This window comes from Ammospiza nelsoni, chromosome 21 (assembly GCF_027579445.1).
Source record: "Ammospiza nelsoni isolate bAmmNel1 chromosome 21, bAmmNel1.pri, whole genome shotgun sequence".
NCBI classification, from domain to species: Eukaryota; Metazoa; Chordata; class Aves; order Passeriformes; family Passerellidae; genus Ammospiza; species Ammospiza nelsoni.
Window position 1 is genome coordinate 11,718,568 of NC_080653.1, and position 20,341 is coordinate 11,738,908.

Consider the following 20,341-nt stretch of genomic DNA (forward strand, 5'->3'; position numbering starts at 1 on the left):
CATTCCAATTCCCTCTTTCCTCCCACATCCAAGAAACCCCGAGTGCTGTTTCCTCACAGCCAGGCAGGTGTTGGGTCCGATGTTTCTGATCCACACTTTCTGGCACAAAGAAGAACCAAAGGTTGATCCCATAACCACATTCTGTTTTGACTCCCAGAGATGGATTTCCACAGGTTTCATTAAATATGTGCAGACCATAGGGTATTTCAAAACCCTAGGCAGGGGTGCAGCCAGCACCCATTTAAATGCAGATGCTTTAAGAATAATTATCAGTTGCTCAATCTCCATGTGAAGCAGCAGCAGGACGGAGCTGGAACATGCAGAGAAGGTGGCAGTGCAGGCAATCCTGAGGACACCAGCAACTGCCTTTCAGCTCTCACATTTATAAATAATTTATTTCCAGCCACCTGTGCCCAGAATAACAATTTTCTGCCCGAAATCTCCAAGCTGGTGCTGGGAGGCGGGCAGGGGCTCGCTTTCCCGGGACCCTCTCGACCTGTTGGGAAGGGGTCCGGGTCTCCAGAGGGGCAGCTCTGAAGGGATGTCCCCCTAGTGGGAAGAGGCACGAGAAACAAACACGGAGCATCCGTTCAGCTGATCGCATTAGGGCTTCTCGCTGCTGCTGCTGCTGCCACTCAGCTCTCTGACGATGCAGCCATCCGTGCGTTTGGACAAACACCCAGGCAGAGGGAATGGGTAGGTCTGCAAACGTCGGAAGCTGCAGAAGGCTGCAGAGCTCTGCTGTGTAGCAGCCTTAGAGGAGAGGCTGCTTCCCCGGGCAGGGGAGCGTTATGAAACACGAGCGCACTGGCTGTGCCTGAGGATTTTGGCAGCGCAGCGCGGACGCCGCTTCCATCCTGCCTGTTGGCGCAGGAGGCCATGGAGCGGCTCCCTCCGGCCGGCTCCCGCAGGGCGCAGGACCCCGGCGCGCCGGCCCGCTGAGCCGCGGGGACCGGAGAGCCGCGGGGACCGGAGAGCCGCGGGGACCCCGGAGAGCCGCGGGGACCCCGGAGAGCCGCAGAGAGCCCGGAGAGCCGCGGGGAGCCCTGGAGGGACGCGGCGGCAGCGGTGAGCGGCGCGCAGAGGGGCTGGGCGAGCTCTCGGCAGGGCAGCGGGAGGGAGCGGAGCGCCGCAGACCCGGGCACGGCACCGAGCGCGGCGCGCAGGATTACGGCTCTGGAAGCGGGAGGCAGCAGGAGGATTAGCAGGGAAGGGCAGAGGGAGCAGGATTTATCAGCTTTTCAGATATGCATTACGGCCTTTTGTAATATTTCACTGGATTGTACAGGACTTTGCCCAGCTACAACAGGGGCTCCTCAGCCGCCAAAGAAAGGTGAGGTTTTTCCTCTTTTTCTTACACCGTTCAGTATCTGCCTCTGCGAGCCGTGTGCCAGCTGGCCTGGGCACGAGCAGTGACCGGACAACTTTTTCGAGGCTGAGGTATCAGCATTCATTGCAGTCTCAATGACTATTTGTTTTACTAAATTAATCCACAGCATCTAAGTAAAGGGGCTGAGCGGCATTATTTACAAAGGCTGCAGGTTGCGCTCAAGATGCCCTTCCCCATGCATCCACGGAACATTTTACTTGAAAAGTCAGCAATGGATACTGCCAATGTGTGTGTGTGACAACCTAGTGAGGCAGGCTATAATGGTCAGCTTCTCCCATCGGTTTCTGGAGCATCACTGTGCTAAATAACTAGACTCTACCAATGTTTAGTAGGTGAATGTTGCAGGATTTCAGATATTGAAGGGTTTATGAAAGGCACTTCTAAAACACATATGATTAAGTTACAGAGCTCTATGTTATTTTAATTCTAGTAGATTTCCTTGCACACAGGGAAAGATCTCATCTGTAGATCCTGTGGGCTAAGGCAAACATAAATATATGCATAAATATATGGTGCATTTGTTACAACATTCTTGTGCAAAACTTCAGCCACAGACCACATAGGAGCTTTTGGAAACTGCAGATAGAGAATCATTTGCTGGGTGGTTGATCTCTTAGTACCTAAGAACATGCATCATACATGAATGTTTTATTGCTAATTAAATACTTTTGAGATACAGTAACAGTTTGCTGAAAGCTTTCAGTTTATCAGAGAATGGTGACAGCAGACTGTATGTTACCTCTGGAGCACACATCACTCTGTTTACAGAATGTACACACATGGATGTGGATGCACATGTGCACCTGAAATGCGTGTATGCATGTGTCTGCATGCATCTCTTCCATACTGGCATGGAATTAGTCCTGCTGGTTACTGCATTATGACTTGAGATAGGTAAAAATTGTGGGATTAATGGAGAAATACCACGGTGTGATCTCTGCTCAAGCTGTCCCTTAGCACTTTCCAAGTCAGCACTCTCACAATAAGCCGTGCTGGACCATATGCCTCCCACAGGCTCCTCTGCATCCCTCACCTCAGGCTCACCAACAACGTTATTGTCTGGATTTATACCTATGTATGCTAAAAAACTGGTCTTAAAAAGCCAAATATTTGGTGAAAGAGCCACTGGGATAGGATTTGCACAAGTTAGTGCCAACTTCTCCAGCCTCAGGCTGCAGCTCTGCTCTGTGGCATTGCCTTTCCCTTCCAAAGCTGAATTATCTGTATCTGTAAAACGGTATAATATATATTTTAAATTTGTGTTACTTTCAACTTGATTTGACCAGTTCATGAACCGTAGAGTTTTTCTCCATCTTTCTGCTAACTCCATATAAATATTTTTCTTATTTATCACAGTTCAGTGTTATTAAACGTTTTTAACACAATCTCACCATCAAAGATAACTTTGCAATCTGATTACATCTTGTATCAAGCCCACGTGTAGCAAGCAATGGTAAGCTCACTGGAGAGCCCTCTCAAGCTGCAAGACTTGTCTCCACAGCATGTGGAGAAATTTGGGTGCTTCTACCTAATTTCCAACTTGTTGGCAGACCTCCCTTGTTGGGAGACATGTGGGGTCAGCACAGACACATCCTCTAGCAAGGGAAACTTTGTAAGTTGTAAGAAGTGGTTGAAGTTTCTCAGAATTATTGGAATAAAGGAAACTGCAAATAGCTGACAGGGTCCCAGCATCAAATCTGTGGTTTCTTAAGCGTTTTACTTCCTATGTGCATTCACACAATTTGATATTTGTCTTGACTTTCCAAAACACTGAGAAAATGGCAGTGTGTATCCAAGGAAAAGGCTGCAAGACAGAATCCTTCAGTTGAGGCCTGACTGCATTTGTCCTCAAAGAAAGCTGACAAAAGAAAGGAGAGACATTGAAGAAGGATGGATTTTTCTAAAAATAGTAATCATGAGTCCAATTCCCTTCAGTTTACAACAGGAAACATCATCTTGCTTCCTTGCCAACAACTCTGAATTTGCAAAATCCTGCTGGTCTTTAGACAAGGACCAACTCTTGATGACCTGCAGCTGTCAATGCAGCACTGACTTAATCTTCTGCACTGAGCACACATCAAGGGACAGTCCTCAGTTAAGTAACCCTTCACCTGCAAATCTGGGGCTGTTTTTCAATGTCTCCAGCCTTTACCAGCATTCGCTGAAAATATTCATTCTTCCCTTAAAAATTCTGCAAATGCTCCTTCAGCTAGGAGAGTAGAATTGCCAAGAACTTTATCATGTTTCTTTTATTTCTCTCTACAAATACGTTAATGCAGCTGCCTAGTGTGATATCCTCTGTCACATTTTGAGAGTTCATTTTGGAAGCAAGGTACTGATACGCTTTTCCTTATAGCAACTTTTTTGGTAGCAGGAGATCCTTTCCCTGCTGAAGTCTCAGCACCTTGTAGATCTGTGCTTCCACTCAGCATGCCCAAAGCTGATAATTTCCAGTGCTAATTATTGCCCGTTTTTCAGTGCAGTGTTAACCCTTTCATTGCCCTCTTCACCTAGAGGTCTCCTCTGCCATTTAACAGTTCTGACTGCCCATCAATTATCCATCATTGTCCTTTCAATTATAATTTTATGATTTTACTAACAACTTCCAATTCTTATGGTCCTAAGACCCTTTGGCTGTGAGAACTGATAAACAGGGATAGAAGACTTGATTTCTTTCATTTAGCTTAATTGATTCCAGGTGAAACATGCATGAAAAAGACAAATGCCGCATTTTCTATTACAGATACTAGTTATTTCCTCCTTAGTCTTTCCTTTTAAATATAATCATCAGAAGTGATGCACTTCAGCTCTTTTAGGCATACTTTGATGATATTGCAATATGCAGTTTATGGAAAAATCAAATGACGGTTTTTATTTCAGCAGCACTTTGCTATTTCCCCACTAAAAAGCAACATTTAGTTTTTGAGTTGCACATTTGCAGCAGTGGTTGTGGGCGGAGAGTCTGCTTATTTATTTGGTTGGGTTTTACTAGGATGTACTGTCATGGCAACTGCTCTAAGGGTGAGTGCATCTGGAGGTAATTCGTACACATCATGTTGAATGCAGCAAAATTGCATCGTACCATTTAAACTTTTTCAGCCACTGGGCATGGGCAAATTTACCCCTTTGAGACTCCAAAACAGCTTCCCCTTACTAAACAAACAAATACATAAACAAACTTGGCAGAGCATGAGGAGCAATAACAAACATTTCTTGATGTTTGGATGCAGAGCCTGTTTCACAGTTAATTTAGGTCCAATACCTTGGGTGTTTTCCCCAGTTCTGCTGATGCACAGCAAGCTTTCCATCCTGTCCGTGTGGAGGCAGAACATTGTGCCCTGCCCAGGGGATGTTTGGGCAGGCATTGGCCAGACCAGTCTCCCTCGGCTCCAGGAGGCATTGCCGCGTGCTGCCCCGGCAAGTGCCAGACCCTCTCACCCTGCTATTGATGTGGCCTCCAGCTGTTCCATTTTACATCACTGCAAGCATGGAGAAACTCTATCAAAATCCACTGACCGACCACACAAGTAACGTTAAAAGGGCCTAAATTGGGTCGGTGATGCAGTTTCAAGCATAATGTGCCTGACCTTTGCTACATGGTCTTGATGGCCCTTCTCCAGCCAAGTTGTGGGCAGTGCTTGATGAGCCAGAAAGCTCCAGCTATCCCAGCACAGCCTCTCCAACACCAGCAACAAGGACTCATCTGAGAACTTGGGCCTGAAGCATCTCTCTCGGTGAATAAACCAAAAGAGCTGTAAAACCCTGAATTACAGATGTGCAGAAATGACTGCAAATCTGATATATTTATCCAGTCTTATCTTTCTGCTGGTGGAGGGAAACCTTAAAGCCTTTGAGCTGGCGTGTGAGTGCGGGCATGGCCGCGTCCCCGCCGAGGTTCTCAGCAGCGGCCCTGGCAGGGCCGCTCGGGCAGCGTGCAGAGCCCGGCCCCTGGCACTGCCCTGCCGGCCCTGCCCCGGCTTCCACATCACACAGCCTGCACTGGGAACCGCTGCTGGGAACAGCAGCCCATGGCAGGAACAGCTAGTGAATCAAATCCCACCTATGCTCATAGACAGTATTTCTTCAGGTGAATTAGTGCAGTAACATCCTGCAGGATCTAATTATGGCTAATTTTCCATTCATTTGTGTCGGTACATCTGACCCTTTTACTGCAATTCTTGAGCACTCACAACATTGATCAGAGATTTAACTCTACGGGTCAGCTCTTTAGCTGGTGTAAATCAATGCATTTTCTTTGGCTTTGGAGCTGATCCGAAGGGAGGTGTGCAACTTCTGCTGTAGGGAGAGCAGTCAGAATTCACTGAAGATGCTACAGCTTGGCAGTGCTTTGCACCTGCTTGTGCTCACCAGCCCTTAGAGAAAGAGTAGCAATCAGCACATTCAATACTTCTGGATATTACTCAGTCCTCTACAGTTAAAATCAGCATACATGTACTTCAAAAAATACCAGTAATAAGAGTACCTAAATCAGGTCTTCAAGATCACCTGAACTGTAAAATTAGAGACAGAGACTCCTGGCTTGTGACTGCCTCATTTAGGAATTGAGCCTAAAAGTCACAAAAAGGAATTCAGGCTCAACTGACAAAAGATTTAACTGAGCCTTAATTTATTTTTGTTGTAGAAGTTTTGGATCTTTGGTTTGGTTGCTATATAAGACAGAAAGAATTTGCACACAACCAAATGAAAAAGGGAATGGGTGGAGACTAATTTGGTAACATTTATTTAATAAAGCAGCATAAGTAAGCAGATGTTCGTTGCTAGGACTGTGAATTTCAGGAGTGTGCCCCAACTGCAAGCTAAGCAAAAGTCATAATATTTTCTTTTCTGGAAAACACTGCATCTTTTCTCAACACTTGCCTGGCTCCACAGAGAAAGGATAGACTGGGAAAACTGGAATTTATGGGGATATGCCAGCTTTTATTTGCCACCGGAGGTTAAAGGTTCCCTAGAGTACAAAGGAGCTTTTCTTGCCCAGACAATCCCATCATGATACACATCAGCACAACTAAAGCTGCAAAGCTCAGCAACAGTCAAGAGAGATCTGCTGAACTTGAGCTGAAATTTTTTCAAACATTCACTAGTTTTTATCCACACAGATTCCCACATCAACAGTTGGTAATATGAATTCACTAAAAAAAATGTAGCAGGATCTCTGGTTTCTGTTAAAGGAACACACACAGAACCTCCAAATATCCTTCCAACATAAAGCCCAACTTCTTTGTGCTGCACAGAGATTAATAATTATTATCTTATCTATTGTGAGTTGATGCAATTTCTTTTTTCTTCCCACATACCCACACTTCTGTTTCCTTCTGATCTTCATTTGTAGCTGAGCTACTGTTTAGCTGAAAGGAAGGAATTTGGTAATACCTCCCTAAAAAGATGCCTGTTCATCCAGTGACAAAGGATGGAGATGTTGGCTATTGATAAAAGAAAATAAAGAACTTATTTTCCAAACATTCCTAGAGAAATAACCTCATCATTAAGGTATTTCTTGTGCATTCCAAGTTAAAAGACAGAAAAGAAAAAAGTCTGAAGATCTGAAAGTCGCTTGAGCTCAATCAATCGTTCTCATTTGACTATAGTTCTTAATGTGCATAATTATAAACAACAGATGGAGAAATGCTCAGATAAAGCCAAAAGGGGTGGGTGGGGGAAAGTCACCCTGATGGTGGATGTTTTCAATTTGGATGTGAACCAGCCTTGCACCCCTTGGTGTTCCAGGTTTCAGCATCGGCGGCTCGGCAGGGCACGATGAAGGCGCCAGCCCTGCAGCCCACGGAGCCCCTGGGGCAGCCAGGCGCCTGAGGCTGGCACCAGTGCCACACCAGGCTGGTCTCTGCTGCAGACAGCTGGGAGGAGCTTTTCACCAGGAGAAGGCACCCAAGGGATGGGCTGAACATATGGGAGGAATGAGTGTCTGGCCAGGTGAAGATTTGGAGGCCTGTTGGGAAGCGTGAAGGGCCAGTTTCAGTAAGGGCATGGCCAAAGCTTTCTTCAGGCTACAGAAGTTTCTCCGTCGGATCCAGTTTCTGCTCTTCTTCCTCACAGCAGCTTACCTGATGGCTGGCAGCCTCTTGCTACTGCAGCGGACCCGCTTGGTTCTGCAGCAAGGTCCCCGTGGGACCCCCAGTAACCAGGCCCTGCCGGTGCCCGAGGAGATGAGCAGGGTTGGGATGGCAGAGCCCAGGAGCCTGCAGAAGCCCCGGCTGCCGGTGGGCACGGATGCGCTGCAGGAGCCGGCCCTGGGCCAGCAGCACAGCCCGCGCTGGCTCGTGTCCCGCAATTCGGAGCTCAGGCAGCTGAGGAGAAGGTGGTTCCACAGGTTCAGCAGCGACCAGGAGCCCCTGCAGACAGCAGGCTTTAAAGCAATGAAGCACACTGCTGAGCACAAAGGTAAGGGACGGACCCTGCCCCTTTTCTGGCACACACACAGGCTGCACTTTGCTGATCCCAACCAGCCCTGCAGGTCTGCCTTCCTCCTTGCTCATCACCACTTTCAAAACAGTTTGTAGGCATATCCCTGGGCCAAAGTACAAAGGATCCATGCTGGGTGACTGCTCTGCCCTCACTACAGCTGCAAAGTATAAGTTGTAATCTTTGATGCTTTGCCTTTTAGAATTAGTTGTTCTTGGAGATGTTTCACTGATAATAAAACAGGAATGGGATCTGGATGACTAGACACCACATTTCAGAACTGCTTTTTAGTTTGTTGAATAAATTTGCCCAAACAGAAGGGCACAAAATCCCACAAAATGGGTGCCACATCGTTGTATTTACTGAGGGAATTGTCTCTAGAAATGGGAATGAGAAGGTGATAGTGGTGGGAGATGAGTCACACAGTGTGAGTCAGGCAAACTGAACCACTGGAGTTACCTGAAGCTCCAAGCTGGAGGGGCTCCACAGATGCTTCAGAACACCTTGTTGGTGGCAGATTTTGGTGGCAGAGGAGAGACTGAGAACTGCTCAGCCAGTGCATTGCTGAGGTTCTAGCTACTGATGAGAGGGGCCAGAAGGACTATTTACTTGTACATCTCACCATATTGAACTGTAGATTCAAATATACATCATTTGAATATCTGATTGAACATGAAGGGACATTATTAATAACAATATTGTTAACAAGCATTGGAATGCCTTTGAAGGTAATTAATTAAAACTTAACTACCTACGTAGAGCATGTTATCTTCTCCAATTCATTTCTAGTAAACTTAGAGACTTGTTATTTCAATATGGATTCCTTTCAAGACCTAATGAGCTCCTCCGTGCTTATAATGCTTAATGATGTTTCAGTGATGGCCCGTGGCTCCTGCTTAGCAGAGCAGCGTTGCTGACCGTGGAGGCTGGGCTCGTGCACCCCCATGGGTGCCATCCTCATGAGGCAGTACAGCTCTGCCCCGGGGGCTGCCAGCCAGCCCTTCAAAGGCTTCCCCAGGCAGACCCTTAACCCAAGTCACAAACCATGGCATGTCTCCAGCCTGCTGTGAACCTCCCAGCTCACTTTGCCTCACTCTGTCTCCACCCAGGAGCACGCGGCCTTTGGTGAGAAAATCCAAGTCCTTTTTTTCTCCAGGTCAGGCTCTCACCTGCTGACATTGCAAGTGGCTCAGGGTAGGGACCACACTTTTCCTGACAGAGACACTGACAAATACTGTTAGTACAACTGTGAGAGTTTTCTGTTCTGATTGCTCCCAGTGGATGGAGTTTTCCAGTTCCCCATGCCTGGTTCTGCCACTGAACAGGATGCAGAGGTGACAGGGATTGTATTGCTGACACAACATGACATGCTGCTCTGAGACTGTGGCATCTCCTTGGCTCATTCATGGGAGGATGTGAATGAGAAATGCTGTCAGACTGGTGGTGGCTTGGGAGGGACCCAGGGAGGAGGGCACAGGGGGCTGGACTGCCCAGGGCCCCCACTCGGGCTCTTTGGCCCCACATCCTCAGTTTTCTGCTGCTACACGTTTGAGTCAAAGTACCCAAATCAAAAGTCTCCAGTAAAATGTGGAGCATCTTCGTTGCAAGTGCGTGACTCCCACCTCGTTAATGGTGTGCTGGGTGTGTGTGTTCACAGCTTGTGAATTTTCTAATTACATGTTGGCAAATTACCGTGCCGATCTTTGAATCTACTGTGGTGTTTGTGATATTTAAATGTTTGATTTACTATTCCTGACTCCAAAATCCCTGATAGAGAAACTCAAACTTCCTTTTTCTTCTGAATTAGTTAATATAATGGTTTTTTCTTTCATTTTTCACCATATATTCTTTTCCTATCCACATTATTTAATGTGTGCTTACATTATTCAATTTCCCTGTGTTATCATCTCAATGTTATTATTTCTAAAATAAAATTTCCTTTTTTCCTTCATATTTTGATGATAAATCGTACTTATAGACATACAATTGCTGTATAATAGTGGGACTCCATCGTTCCAATTGTATATTAAAAAATGGGCTGGATTTTTACAGTATTTTGTTCATGACAACAAAAATTAGGCTGAGCACTGAATGCAAGTCTAAGAGAAATATTTATCTTTCCTATGCTAAGTAAAGCAAGACATATTTGAAGAGATTCCTTTGCACCAGGGAGGAGATAGCTCAGTGTGATGGCTACATTGTGCTGCCTAGTAAAAAGTGAATTTGTCTTTCCATTACAGCTTTAATGTAACTCTCTATATCCAAAGAAAATTGATTTTCTTAATATTTCTCTTGCACCATCTCATTATCAACTAGAGATTTTAAAGAACACTTGGGAGAAATCCAACAGGATTTCTGGAAGTTTTCAGCATTTGAAGGCTACATTCTCCTGTACTTTAGAGAAGTACCGTGTTTTGTCATCCCAAGGAGGGAGTTGAGCAGACAGCAGCTGCGTGCAGAAGCTGCAGTCCTGGGTGGGTTGGGGACCTGGGTATGCAACGGCTGTGGAAGGGAGAGTCTCATTTCCTTTTAGCCCATTTCCAGGGGGAACAAGCGGACAGTGGCACTGGCCCCTTACCAAGGTTCAGCAGCAATGGAGCAGTCTGCCGAGGGTGTGGGACCCCAGACAGGCTGGGACTTGACCAAATGCAGCCCTGCTTGCAGCCTGAGGCACTGGACAAGCCTGGGGTGGGTTTTTCCCTTCCATCCCATATGCATTGCCTAACCCTGGTCTTGCATGCACACAGGCACCTACATGGGCTGCTTCACTCACGATTCGAGGGAGAGGACACTGAAGGGAGCTGTCTTTTATGACTTAAGAAAAATGACAGTAGGTCACTGTCAGGAAGCTTGTGCTGAGAGGTGAGTGGTGTTTTTTCACTGCAAGTTTTCTCTTCTTTGACAGTAAGTGGAACTGAATTTGAAATGGGAAAAGCATTCCTATGTTAAACATACAGCATGTATGACAACAATTATTATCTCATACCTCCAGGCACAGCATAGCTCTGCTTCTCTGCTTGAAGCAGACAGCTGCAATGCTCTCTATTCTCTATGGCACCATGACTACTTACATTATATTCTCTATTGTCCTGGACAAAAATTGCTGTTTGGTTAAAGAGTCATTGTAAGATAGATATCTTTTGATAGACATAGGTCTCTAGCCCATGTCTTGTTGAGGAGCTGCCCTGCTGAGGATGTACTCAGCTCCAGAGCAAGGCAGCAGGAGCACAGGCTGTATGCAGGGACACGGGGACAGGCTCGTGCCCTCGGGCACAGCCTGGGGAGCAGACAGGCCCCTCTGTGCCAGTGGCTGGTGTTTCTGCTTGCAGAGCTTACAGCTACGCGGGCCTGGCGTTCGGAGCAGAGTGCTACTGTGGGAACACGCTGCCGGCCGCCGCCGCCAAGGCCGAGGAGTGCAGCAGCGAGTGCAAGGGCGAGAAGGGCTCCGTGTGCGGAGGGCTGAACCGGCTCTCGGTCTACAGCGTGGAGCAGCTGCGGGCAGGAGCCAGGCCGCTGCGTAAGTGGGCGTGCGACCGGACCGGGGAGGCCGCGAGGGACACGTGTCACGGCCAGGCTGCGGACAGGGGCTGTCCCTGCCGCTTGTCTCACTCCGTTTGTCACCAAAGTTTGAAGCGGCAAAGGACAAAGGTGCCTGAAGGGCACAATGTCCATTTGCTGCTGGTCTGGTTCCTGGCTCCTACCCAGAATAGCAGTGCTGCTCAGCACCCCAGAGCAGGGACATGTGCCTGGCACGCTGCCTCAGGGCTGCCACAGATGAGGTTCCTGTCACCAGGGAGAAAACTCAACACAGTGCAGAGTGACTGCAACAGAAGCACAATTTCAGCTGAAAAACCCATTCCCTTTGGTATCTACTGAAGGGGTGTAAATCCATGTCTGTTTAAGAAACAGCCTTGGAAGAGGTGCCCTGTAACAGGAGGGCAGAAGATTACTCAGATCAAGGCCACCCTATGCTCAGATGATCCTAAACACAATGAGTAATCTGTGACTGTGAGGAATGAGCGGGGGCCAGAAAGAGTCACATCAATCCCTTTCCTGAGAGAAATGAGACCAGAGTTTTGCTTTTCCATGGAGTTCTGTTTCAGCAGGAGTTGGGAATTTTGTTCTATCTTTAGATAATCTATCGTTACCCCATTATTCAGTTAGCTGCCATGAGGGATTCAATGGATAAACCTTTAGGCAAACACAAAGCACTTAAGAGATCTAAACTGCTGATCGCTCTTTGCAATTGTCAAGCTCACAAGACCTTATGGATGTCATTTGCTGAGAAGCACCAAGACCTTAGGTTGTGCCAGTATTGATGGTCCTTCATTTCTTCTTAAAGACAAGTCAAGGTTTGTACACTAATCCAACCAGCTACATATAAATTATATATCAAAGGTACACAGACCTAAATTGCTACTGTCAGGATGACAGGCATGTTGGCAGGTTTCCCAGGACATGCATCACTGTTTAAACCTCCAGTATGAAATATATATACACATTCCTCAGGAAAAGACAGCATTTAATTTTTTTAAAGTATTAATTAATTACTCCTCAAATTAGTCTAGCCTGAAGCTAGAGTTGTAATTTTCTTGCCCTTAGTAATACCTGACAGTTGTCTGTTTGAAGAATCCCCCTGACACAAACCAGCTGAGGGGCCAACAGAAGTATTAATCACAACGAACAAGTATGTTAGAATGTAACTCTGAGACTCTAAAGGCCCCCATGATTTACACTGTGTACTGTAGAGCACAGACCTCACATAAGCCTTTCACAGGGAGCAGATTCAGTGACATCTCCACTTAAACCTTTCCAGACAGGGTTTGCTGTCGCCCCTGTCGGTCTCTGCCCCGACTCCTGCCCCCATGCCATGGTGAGGAAGCCCAGCGTGTGCAGCTGTGGCAGCCAGAGTGCCACAGTCCTGCGCGCCTCAGGGTGTCTTTCCCCCAAAGAAAGGGGGCAGACCGCACAGATCGGGATGTTTCCAGTGTAACCCATGGATGCATCCTGCTCCCTCCCGATGCGGTTGTAGGCAGGTTAAGCTTTCTTCCTGACCACTGAGAAAGCGCTAAACGTGTTTGTAAACATTTTGTTTCAAGAATTATATATCAGTGTAAAGTTTAGTAGAAGACCTTTCAAGAACATTCTGAGAAGTCCAAACACTCCTTTTATTCTTTGGTGCCATGCTCAAAGGGACCTGGTCCTAAGTCGACTCCTGTTCCTTTCAGCTTGGGAGAAGTTATTTTATTTTCACATCATCCCAGAGATCCAGCTCTTCTTCTAGTAAATTATCTGAATAGTTACAAGAATAAAATTTAAGCAGCTTCTCCTTAGATTCCTCTAGGCTCTTGCTAGAGAAATTTCTGCCAAGAAATTAATGCAGAACCAATTTTTTTTTTTGTAACTGCACCACGTCTCTCCTGTCATTCAACTCACTTCCCACATCAGTTCTGGCAATACCGTTGAAGGGAGCAACTGCAAGAGTGCCAAGCTCTGTGGTATTTCTACAGAAGCAGGTGAAATCAGAGGCTGGTGCTGAAGACACAGTGGAAGCTGATCTCCCTAAGTAGCTGACAAAAACTCGCTTCAGAGTCTGAAAGGCTGCAGCAAACTCCCTTGGCCCGAAAAGGCGTGGGAGCAGAGGGGCAGCTGAAGAGGAAAGTGGGTCCGGTGGTGGCAGGATTTTCAGGAGTCATTTACATTTCTTTCCTTTTCTGATGCAGAAGTTTTGTAGATTTTTATCAGGGCTTTTAACTCAATGAGGGGAAAGCAGGTCTTCAGAGGAAACTGGGACCTGCAAACAATAGCAATGCCCTCCACTGGTGGAATTAAACTCCGTGCTGCAGCGCTGCTTCCCGTGGTTAGTACAAAGATAAAGGCATGTGCTCCTTTCAATACCACACGATTTACAACATGTTTTTATGGTGTACATTGCAGTTTCTCTTATTTATGCAGCCTTTGTGATATAAAATTTATTTTATTATTTTTGGCTTCTGAACCTAATATTATTCTTTAAAAGAGGCAGGATACTATGGACATCGTTTTCTTAAGAGAAACCTATTTCATGTTCCCGCAGGGAGGAATGTTATCTATCGAGGATGTTTTAGAGCTCCAGAAAATTTAACAGACACCTTTTCAGCCTCTTTGATACAGCCCAATTTGACGGTGGAGATGTGCTCTGAATTTTGCTCCAAGAAAGTAAGAACAATTCTCATTTCACATCCTTTCTTTTATTGTTATTTTAAATTCTAATCTACTGAGGGAAGGACAGAGATTAGTGCCTTAGAGCTTTGAATTTGCAAATGAGTTTCTAAAGGACAAAACTCATCAGAGTAAATACCCGGTGATGCATCTGGTCCAACTGCTGGAGTGGGGATGGCGGGAGGGAAAGTCATCAGAGTGGTGCCACCAGACATGATACACAGGCAAGCTGTTCTAAGTAATGAGTATCGACCGAGAAGAAATCGATGCCGTTTCCGTGTCACATTCCAATCAAGCCCTGAGCCACATCTGCCCCCGGGGGAGGTGGCTGCAGCTCATGGGGACACATTCTGCCAGAGGGTGGATGTGGGCTGGCAGCATCCCAAACGTGGCTCCAGTGCCCTCCAAGGGAGCCGGCTCCACTCAAGGAGCCATCTCAGGGCACGGGACCCTCTGCCTTAGTGGCTGCTGGTTCCCCTCTCTTCCCTTCCTCCCCACTCTCATGGGGCTGGTTTTTTCTACACAGGGTTCACTAAATGGTTACATTTTGCCTGCAGCCTCATGCAGTAAACTCAATGTTCAATTACTTTTTGCAGGATCACAAAATTGATTAAAACTGTTAGCTGGCTGATTACAGTGCTTTGACCAGGATCCATGGCCTCAGCGCAACCTCCTCTCCCACTGAATAAGCAAATGGCCTCAAGTTGTACCAGGGGAGGTTTAGACTGCATATTAGAAAAATTTTGAGATTTCTCATGCAGAACCCACTCCAGATTTCTCTCCTTCCTCACTCATGTGCTGCCCAAGCTGTGGGAAGATTGTGCAGGTGAGGGTCAGCCTGCCCTGGGGACAGACGCTGCACCACTGGCACCCTGCTCTGATCACCTTCTCAAGATGCAGGCATACAGAGGAGCAGTTATTCTGTTCCCTCACAGAACCTCCAGCCATCCAAAAAAGTTCATCGCTTGCAGAGGCTTCCTGGCATGAGTTACAAGGAACGCTTTTATTCTAGGCTGTGTTTGAGGGCAGGGCCGCTTACTAATTTCTCAAACTGAGAAACACTGCTTCATTGTAAAGGAAAAATTTCTGTTTGCAAGCAAACCCAGAACTGTTTTGCCCTTGGATCAAATCTGTAAATAGTTTTTGACAATGTCATATCTCATGTGCTAAGTAAATGTTGGCTGTTGGGCACACACAGCACACGAGTTGCATTTGACTCCTTATCGGAGGATGAATGCATGGGAAAGAGCAAGAGATAAGCTGCTCAGCAGTCCTGTCACATGCTCCCAGACTATGAAAGACTTTTAAAAGGCAAAAGGTGTTGATATGGAATAGATGGACTGGAACATTCTGTGCTCAAATACTCCCTGAACTTCCTTCAGCCCGCCCACACAGCCCCATGCCACCAAGAGAGCCCACAGGGGACTCTAAGGCAAACCAAATCTTTCTGGTAAACTGCAAAAACCCTGAATTTTAGGGCCAGTAAGCAATTGCTAATTTCTTTGGCAAATATTTAGCACATTTCCCTCAAAATTTTTTTAATTTTTACCAGTATTAGCCCAGCAGCCAGGATTTAGTACCCCACCCCTACACAGCTTTACAGCCTGTAACCCTTCCTTGATAATATTGGTACACCAAAATCTGATTCATTCTGCATCAAATCCAATAAAAAACACTTCTTACAGACAAGAATTTTCCTTAGGAATTTATTCCTTGCAAACAACACTAACTTTCTCATGATTGTACACCTTAGTAGGCTTCCTATCTAGAAACAAGGTGAATTTCAAAATTTACAAATACAAAGACGTAACAGGAAAGTAGCATGAGCTTTAGGATGACAATGCTTTGATCTTGGCAGCGGCCTTGTGAAGATTTATTTTCTTTGCATGGCAGCAGCATTCCCTGCAGGCTGCCGGTGCCACAGCATTTACACACGGATCTGTTTTCCCTGGTTTGCAGGAGTTCCCGCTGGCAGTGATCCGAGGGCAGGAATGCTACTGTGGATACCCCACCGGGCGCTTCTCGCTGCGCGAGGGCACGGACGGGCGGCGCTGCGGCGGGAGCCACAACGCCAGCAGCGCGGCTGGGGGAGGCTACTGCCTGGTCTATCAGACACCTGTGCAAGGTACCAGCTCCAGCCTCGCTGTGCCAGGGCCGCGGCTGCTGGAAACAGCCCCCGTGCCCCTTCTGCAGCGAGTAAAACTCACCTCGTTTACAGCACTCGGAGCCACAGTAGTGGGTATCACCACACGGGCAGCAATTTAGGAAACAGTCTTTCTCTAAATTCCCCTCTTGCAATCATGCTCGTGAAGATGCATCTTTCCATTCTCTCATTATGCAACACCTTTTAAGACAACTTGCTGGCAAGTACAATGGTTTGTTGCAGCTTTATCAAAAAATCATTGCCTTACACAAAGCCAGCAGAAACCTCTTTGAGGATAATCTCTTTGGCCTCATACAGCTGAATTAATTTTAGGAAGTAGCTGACTCACAACCAGACCAAATTGATATGCTATACTACTAAGAAAGAGAAGAAGGAAGCAATAAACTATAATCAAGAGCTGTATGTGGAATTATTAAAAAGCCACAATACTAACAATGAAGTATCTTTTCTCCTCACAGACACCCGCTGCACAGACAGGAAATTCTTAACCACCAAATCCAAAGTGTTTGTTGCTTTGTCAAGCTTTCCTGGGGCTGGGAATACATGGGCACGCCATCTGATAGAGCACGCCACAGGATACTACACAGGAAGTTATTACTTTGATGGAGCCCTCTACAACAAAGGTATCGGGGCCCGAGAGATGGGACACAGGGAGCCCTTCCAAAGCACAGAGCTTTACTTATTGCCCTGTCATCCTTCTGCTTGAGCCAGCAACGGCTGTTGCTGTCAGCATGTTTGGTACAATTTAAACACGCCTGGCCCGAGCAGCCTCCTGCAGTGCAGGTGGCAGCAGGGACAGCTCCAGCAGCACGCTGCTCTGACAGGCAGCTGCCCTCACAGACAACAGCCAGGCTCTCCATCTGCAAATGGACACACTGCCTGCCCTGCTGCCCCGTGCACACACAAGCGCTGCTCCCACCTGACAGGCTGGTCCAAGAGACCAGTTACCTAAACACTGTGGGTAAGACCCTTCAGCAAACATGTAGGTTAAATTTTCAAACATTACTAATTATTCTGAGGTGTAATTACTACTTACATTACTAATATCCTGAGGTGGCAGAGGCTCAGCAAGCATCCAGCACCGGCCCTGTGAAAAGCTGCCTCATTGCAGTGTGGGGCTGAGGATGCCTCCCCCAGCAGAGGGATAGCCTGGCTGCCAGCACGTGTCCAGAGTGGTGGCTGGGGCTCCAGCCATCGTTTAGCTGACAGGTAATGTCACACCAGCTTTACACCACTGTAGGGAATGATTTAGCTGGAAAAAGCACAGACATATAATCAGGCAAAACAGCCAATAATCCTGTCTTGTAAAACAGGTTTTAAAGGAGAAAAAGACCACTGGAGAAGTAGGAGGACCATCTGTGTGAAAACACATGAAAGTGGCAAGACAGAGATTGAAATGTTCGACTCGGCGATCCTGTTGATAAGGAACCCATACAAATCACTGATGGCAGAGTTCAACAGAAAATACGCCGGGCATCTGGGCTATGCCACTGACCGCAACTGGAAGAGCAAAGGTGAGCATTACCCCAGCACAAGCTGGTTGGAAACCCATTTCCTCAGTGCACTGGGGAGCGGGGACACACTAACACTTGAGTGAGTGCTGCTAACAAATTCAGTGGGACTTGAGTCCTGCTACAGCTGAGATCAATCCCAAAACCTCTGGCACCTGCACAGTGCGAGCAGTTGTGGTCTTGCTGCATGTCCACCCCCAGAGGGGAATGGAGGGCAGCACCATTACCACAGGCACACTGGGGCATCACTGCACTGTTGGGCATAGAAAACATGTCCATGTACAAGGCTCCTCTGCACAGCCCATTTGCCAGGCTGAGGTGAAGAAAATTTGCCCCTACAGCATGTAATAACCATGAGAAATCTAACTTAAATCTGGAGGATCCAATGGAGCATGGCATTTCATGATGGATATTTTACAGCCCTGCACAGGTGCTACTGCACTGCAGAAAAATAAGGATAATTGCAATAAGTGGACCTGAAATTCAGTGTCCCCTGAACACATGAAAAGGCTTCAGAACCTGCCAGCCAGTTGTTTGACTGGCAACTGGCTGGTGACTGTAATTTCCCCGCTGGATACACTGCTGCATTTAGATTCTGCAGCAGAAAAGCCACTTGGCTTCCATTTCTCCTTGTACATATTTTAGGCATTACAGCTGGGGCTTGGTAGAGGGCTGGGGGGAAAAGTGGCCTGTGTCACAGCACATTTCTTTCTCAAGCTGATGTATCACCTTTCATCAGTCACAACTCAAGACCTATTCATCAAAAACTGACAAAATAGCCCCCAGAAAAAAGTAAAAGTCTGCTGGGAATGGCTTTCCCATACTGCAAACTGCAAATTGTTACATTTCAGCCACAAATGCTCTTTGTCCAGCCCAAAAGCTTTCACTAGGACTGTCTTGACTTCAGGAAATTAAATTATGAAAAAGAGCAAATAGAGATCAAGGTATCATTAATGTCTAAAGCAGAGGAAAATTGCTGACATGCAGCATGGCTAACTGTCTCATTTTCATGGTTTCCTGGTGATCCAGAGTGGCCAGATTTCGTGAACAGCTATGCCTCCTGGTGGGCCTCCCATGTCCTGGAGTGGCTGAAGTATGGGAAGCGCCTGCTCGTTGTCCATTATGAGGACCTGAAGCAGAGCCTCATCCCCAAGCTGAAGGAGATGGTGGAGTTTCTGAATGTGACAGTGACAGAGGACCGGCTGCTCTGTGTGGAGAACAACAGGGACGGGAATTTCAAGCGGTCTGGTGCTAAGCAGAAGAATTTTGAGCCATTCACCCAGGAAATGAAAGATCTTATCAACAGATACATCCTGACAGTGGATGAAGCCCTAAAGGGAAGAAACTTCTCCGGGCTGCCCAGGGAGTATGTGCCAAGATGATAGGCTGCTATCACATTGCTGTGGTTAAAAATGAAGTTATTTTTTTTCTTAAAAAAACAGAAAACAAACAAACAAAAAAAAAAAAAAAAAAAAAAAAAAAAAAAAAACGCCACAGACAAATAAGAAAAAAAAAAAAAAAGAAAAAAGAAAAAAAAAAAAAAAAAGAAGACCAGACCTCTTCAGCAGTTATGGCAAAGATACTTGTGGAGGCTGCTGAGCTGTGCAGCAGTTGGGAATGCCTGGGTTTTGTCAGCCCCAAAAAGCCCCAAACCTGGCTCCAGGGGCATGGAGGAGACCCCAGAGGGGTGGCAGAGAAGGGAGTGCCACCTGTGCTAGAGGCTTGACACAGTTTTCTGCACCTCCATCTCTTCATCTTCAGAGTCATGGTGGGTCTCAGGGGACACCAGAGCCAAATGTCGCCATGGTCAGTGCTCTTGGTTCTAGAACTGGTCAGCTGGGAAGACCTGGAGAATAGGAGCAAAGAGGGTGAACCCCAGTCCTTCTGGCCCCAGCAGGGGTAGGATCACATCTCCTACCTCATCCCTGAAATCCCTGGAGGAACTCCAAGGCAGTCCAACCTGGAAAACCACAGCTACTGAGAGCTGCGCTCTGGAGCCCCCTGCAGCAGCCATACAGGTTTGACTTTTAACTCCTGCAGTCACCTTGGGTGTGTTTGACCCTACAGGAGCCCGTGGGGACAGAACCCTCCCATGTGCAGCTGGGGAGAGAACAGGGGCACCCAGGGCTGGCAGGGCAGCTGGCCCCATGATCCTGGGCCACTGGGCAGCTTGGAGATGGTTAATCCCTGTGGCCAAAGGAGCTGCCCTGCTGCAAGATGCTTCTGTTCACGTGAAGTAAAGGATTTCTTAAAAATTTGAGTGAAAATACTAATTTTAATAAAACAAGTTTATATAAAGGGAGCTGAACTTCCTCTGCCTGTGTATCATTGGTGCTTTAAAAGCAATACAGGACATGGAGTACCCTTCAACCCAAGCCTCTCCCTGTTTACACCCCACACGTGGCTCATCTCTGTGCCACCTGCCTGGTATGGGGCTTGTTGTGGGGCTGTCACACCCCCATCCCTAATGCTCAGTGCCTTCCTTGGCAGTAAGGGTCTCATGGGCCACAAAGTTGTGAGGGATTGCGGTGGACTGAGCTGGTTCACAAGGAAAACAGGAACTCTTTTTGTTTATGCAAGAGATACAGCTCAAAAAACCCCACTCAGTTTGGGTGCTGTAAGCCCAGATAAAGACAA

The 20,341-nt window shown here is 46.9% G+C and overlaps 1 protein-coding gene across 4 annotated transcripts; it reads left to right on the forward strand.

Annotated features, from left to right (window-relative positions):
* Positions 1-695: 695 nt before the first annotated feature.
* On the forward strand, positions 696-19,253 carry WSCD1 (WSC domain containing 1). 4 transcript variants are annotated; one of them, XM_059487183.1, is made up of 10 exons: positions 696-1,068; positions 7,136-7,339; positions 7,463-7,807; positions 10,576-10,690; positions 11,158-11,345; positions 13,905-14,026; positions 15,989-16,154; positions 16,652-16,816; positions 17,507-17,707; positions 18,734-19,253. In XM_059487183.1, exons 2-10 carry the CDS (start codon positions 7,315-7,317, stop codon positions 19,084-19,086), a joined length of 1,680 nt encoding a protein of 559 aa, XP_059343166.1. In that variant the 5' UTR covers positions 696-1,068; positions 7,136-7,314; the 3' UTR covers positions 19,087-19,253. The 4 variants fall into 4 exon arrangements, with proteins under 4 accessions (XP_059343166.1, XP_059343165.1, XP_059343164.1 ...); XM_059487185.1 differs by lacking the exon at positions 696-1,068 and adding an exon at positions 1,189-1,333; XM_059487182.1 differs by having other exon boundaries at positions 1,023-1,068; positions 7,136-7,807.
* Positions 19,254-20,341: the final 1,088 nt, after the last annotated feature.

Coding starts and splice junctions, on each gene's coding strand:
- WSCD1 (XM_059487182.1), top strand. CDS start 7,393: ATGGCCAAAGCTTTCTTCAGGCTACAGAAGTTTCTCCGTCGGATCCAG. Junction 7,808..10,575: donor GCACACTGCTGAGCACAAAG/GTAAGGGACGGA, acceptor GCATGCACACAG/GCACCTACATGGGCTGCTTC. Junction 16,155..16,651: donor CTATCAGACACCTGTGCAAG/GTACCAGCTCCA, acceptor TTCTCCTCACAG/ACACCCGCTGCACAGACAGG.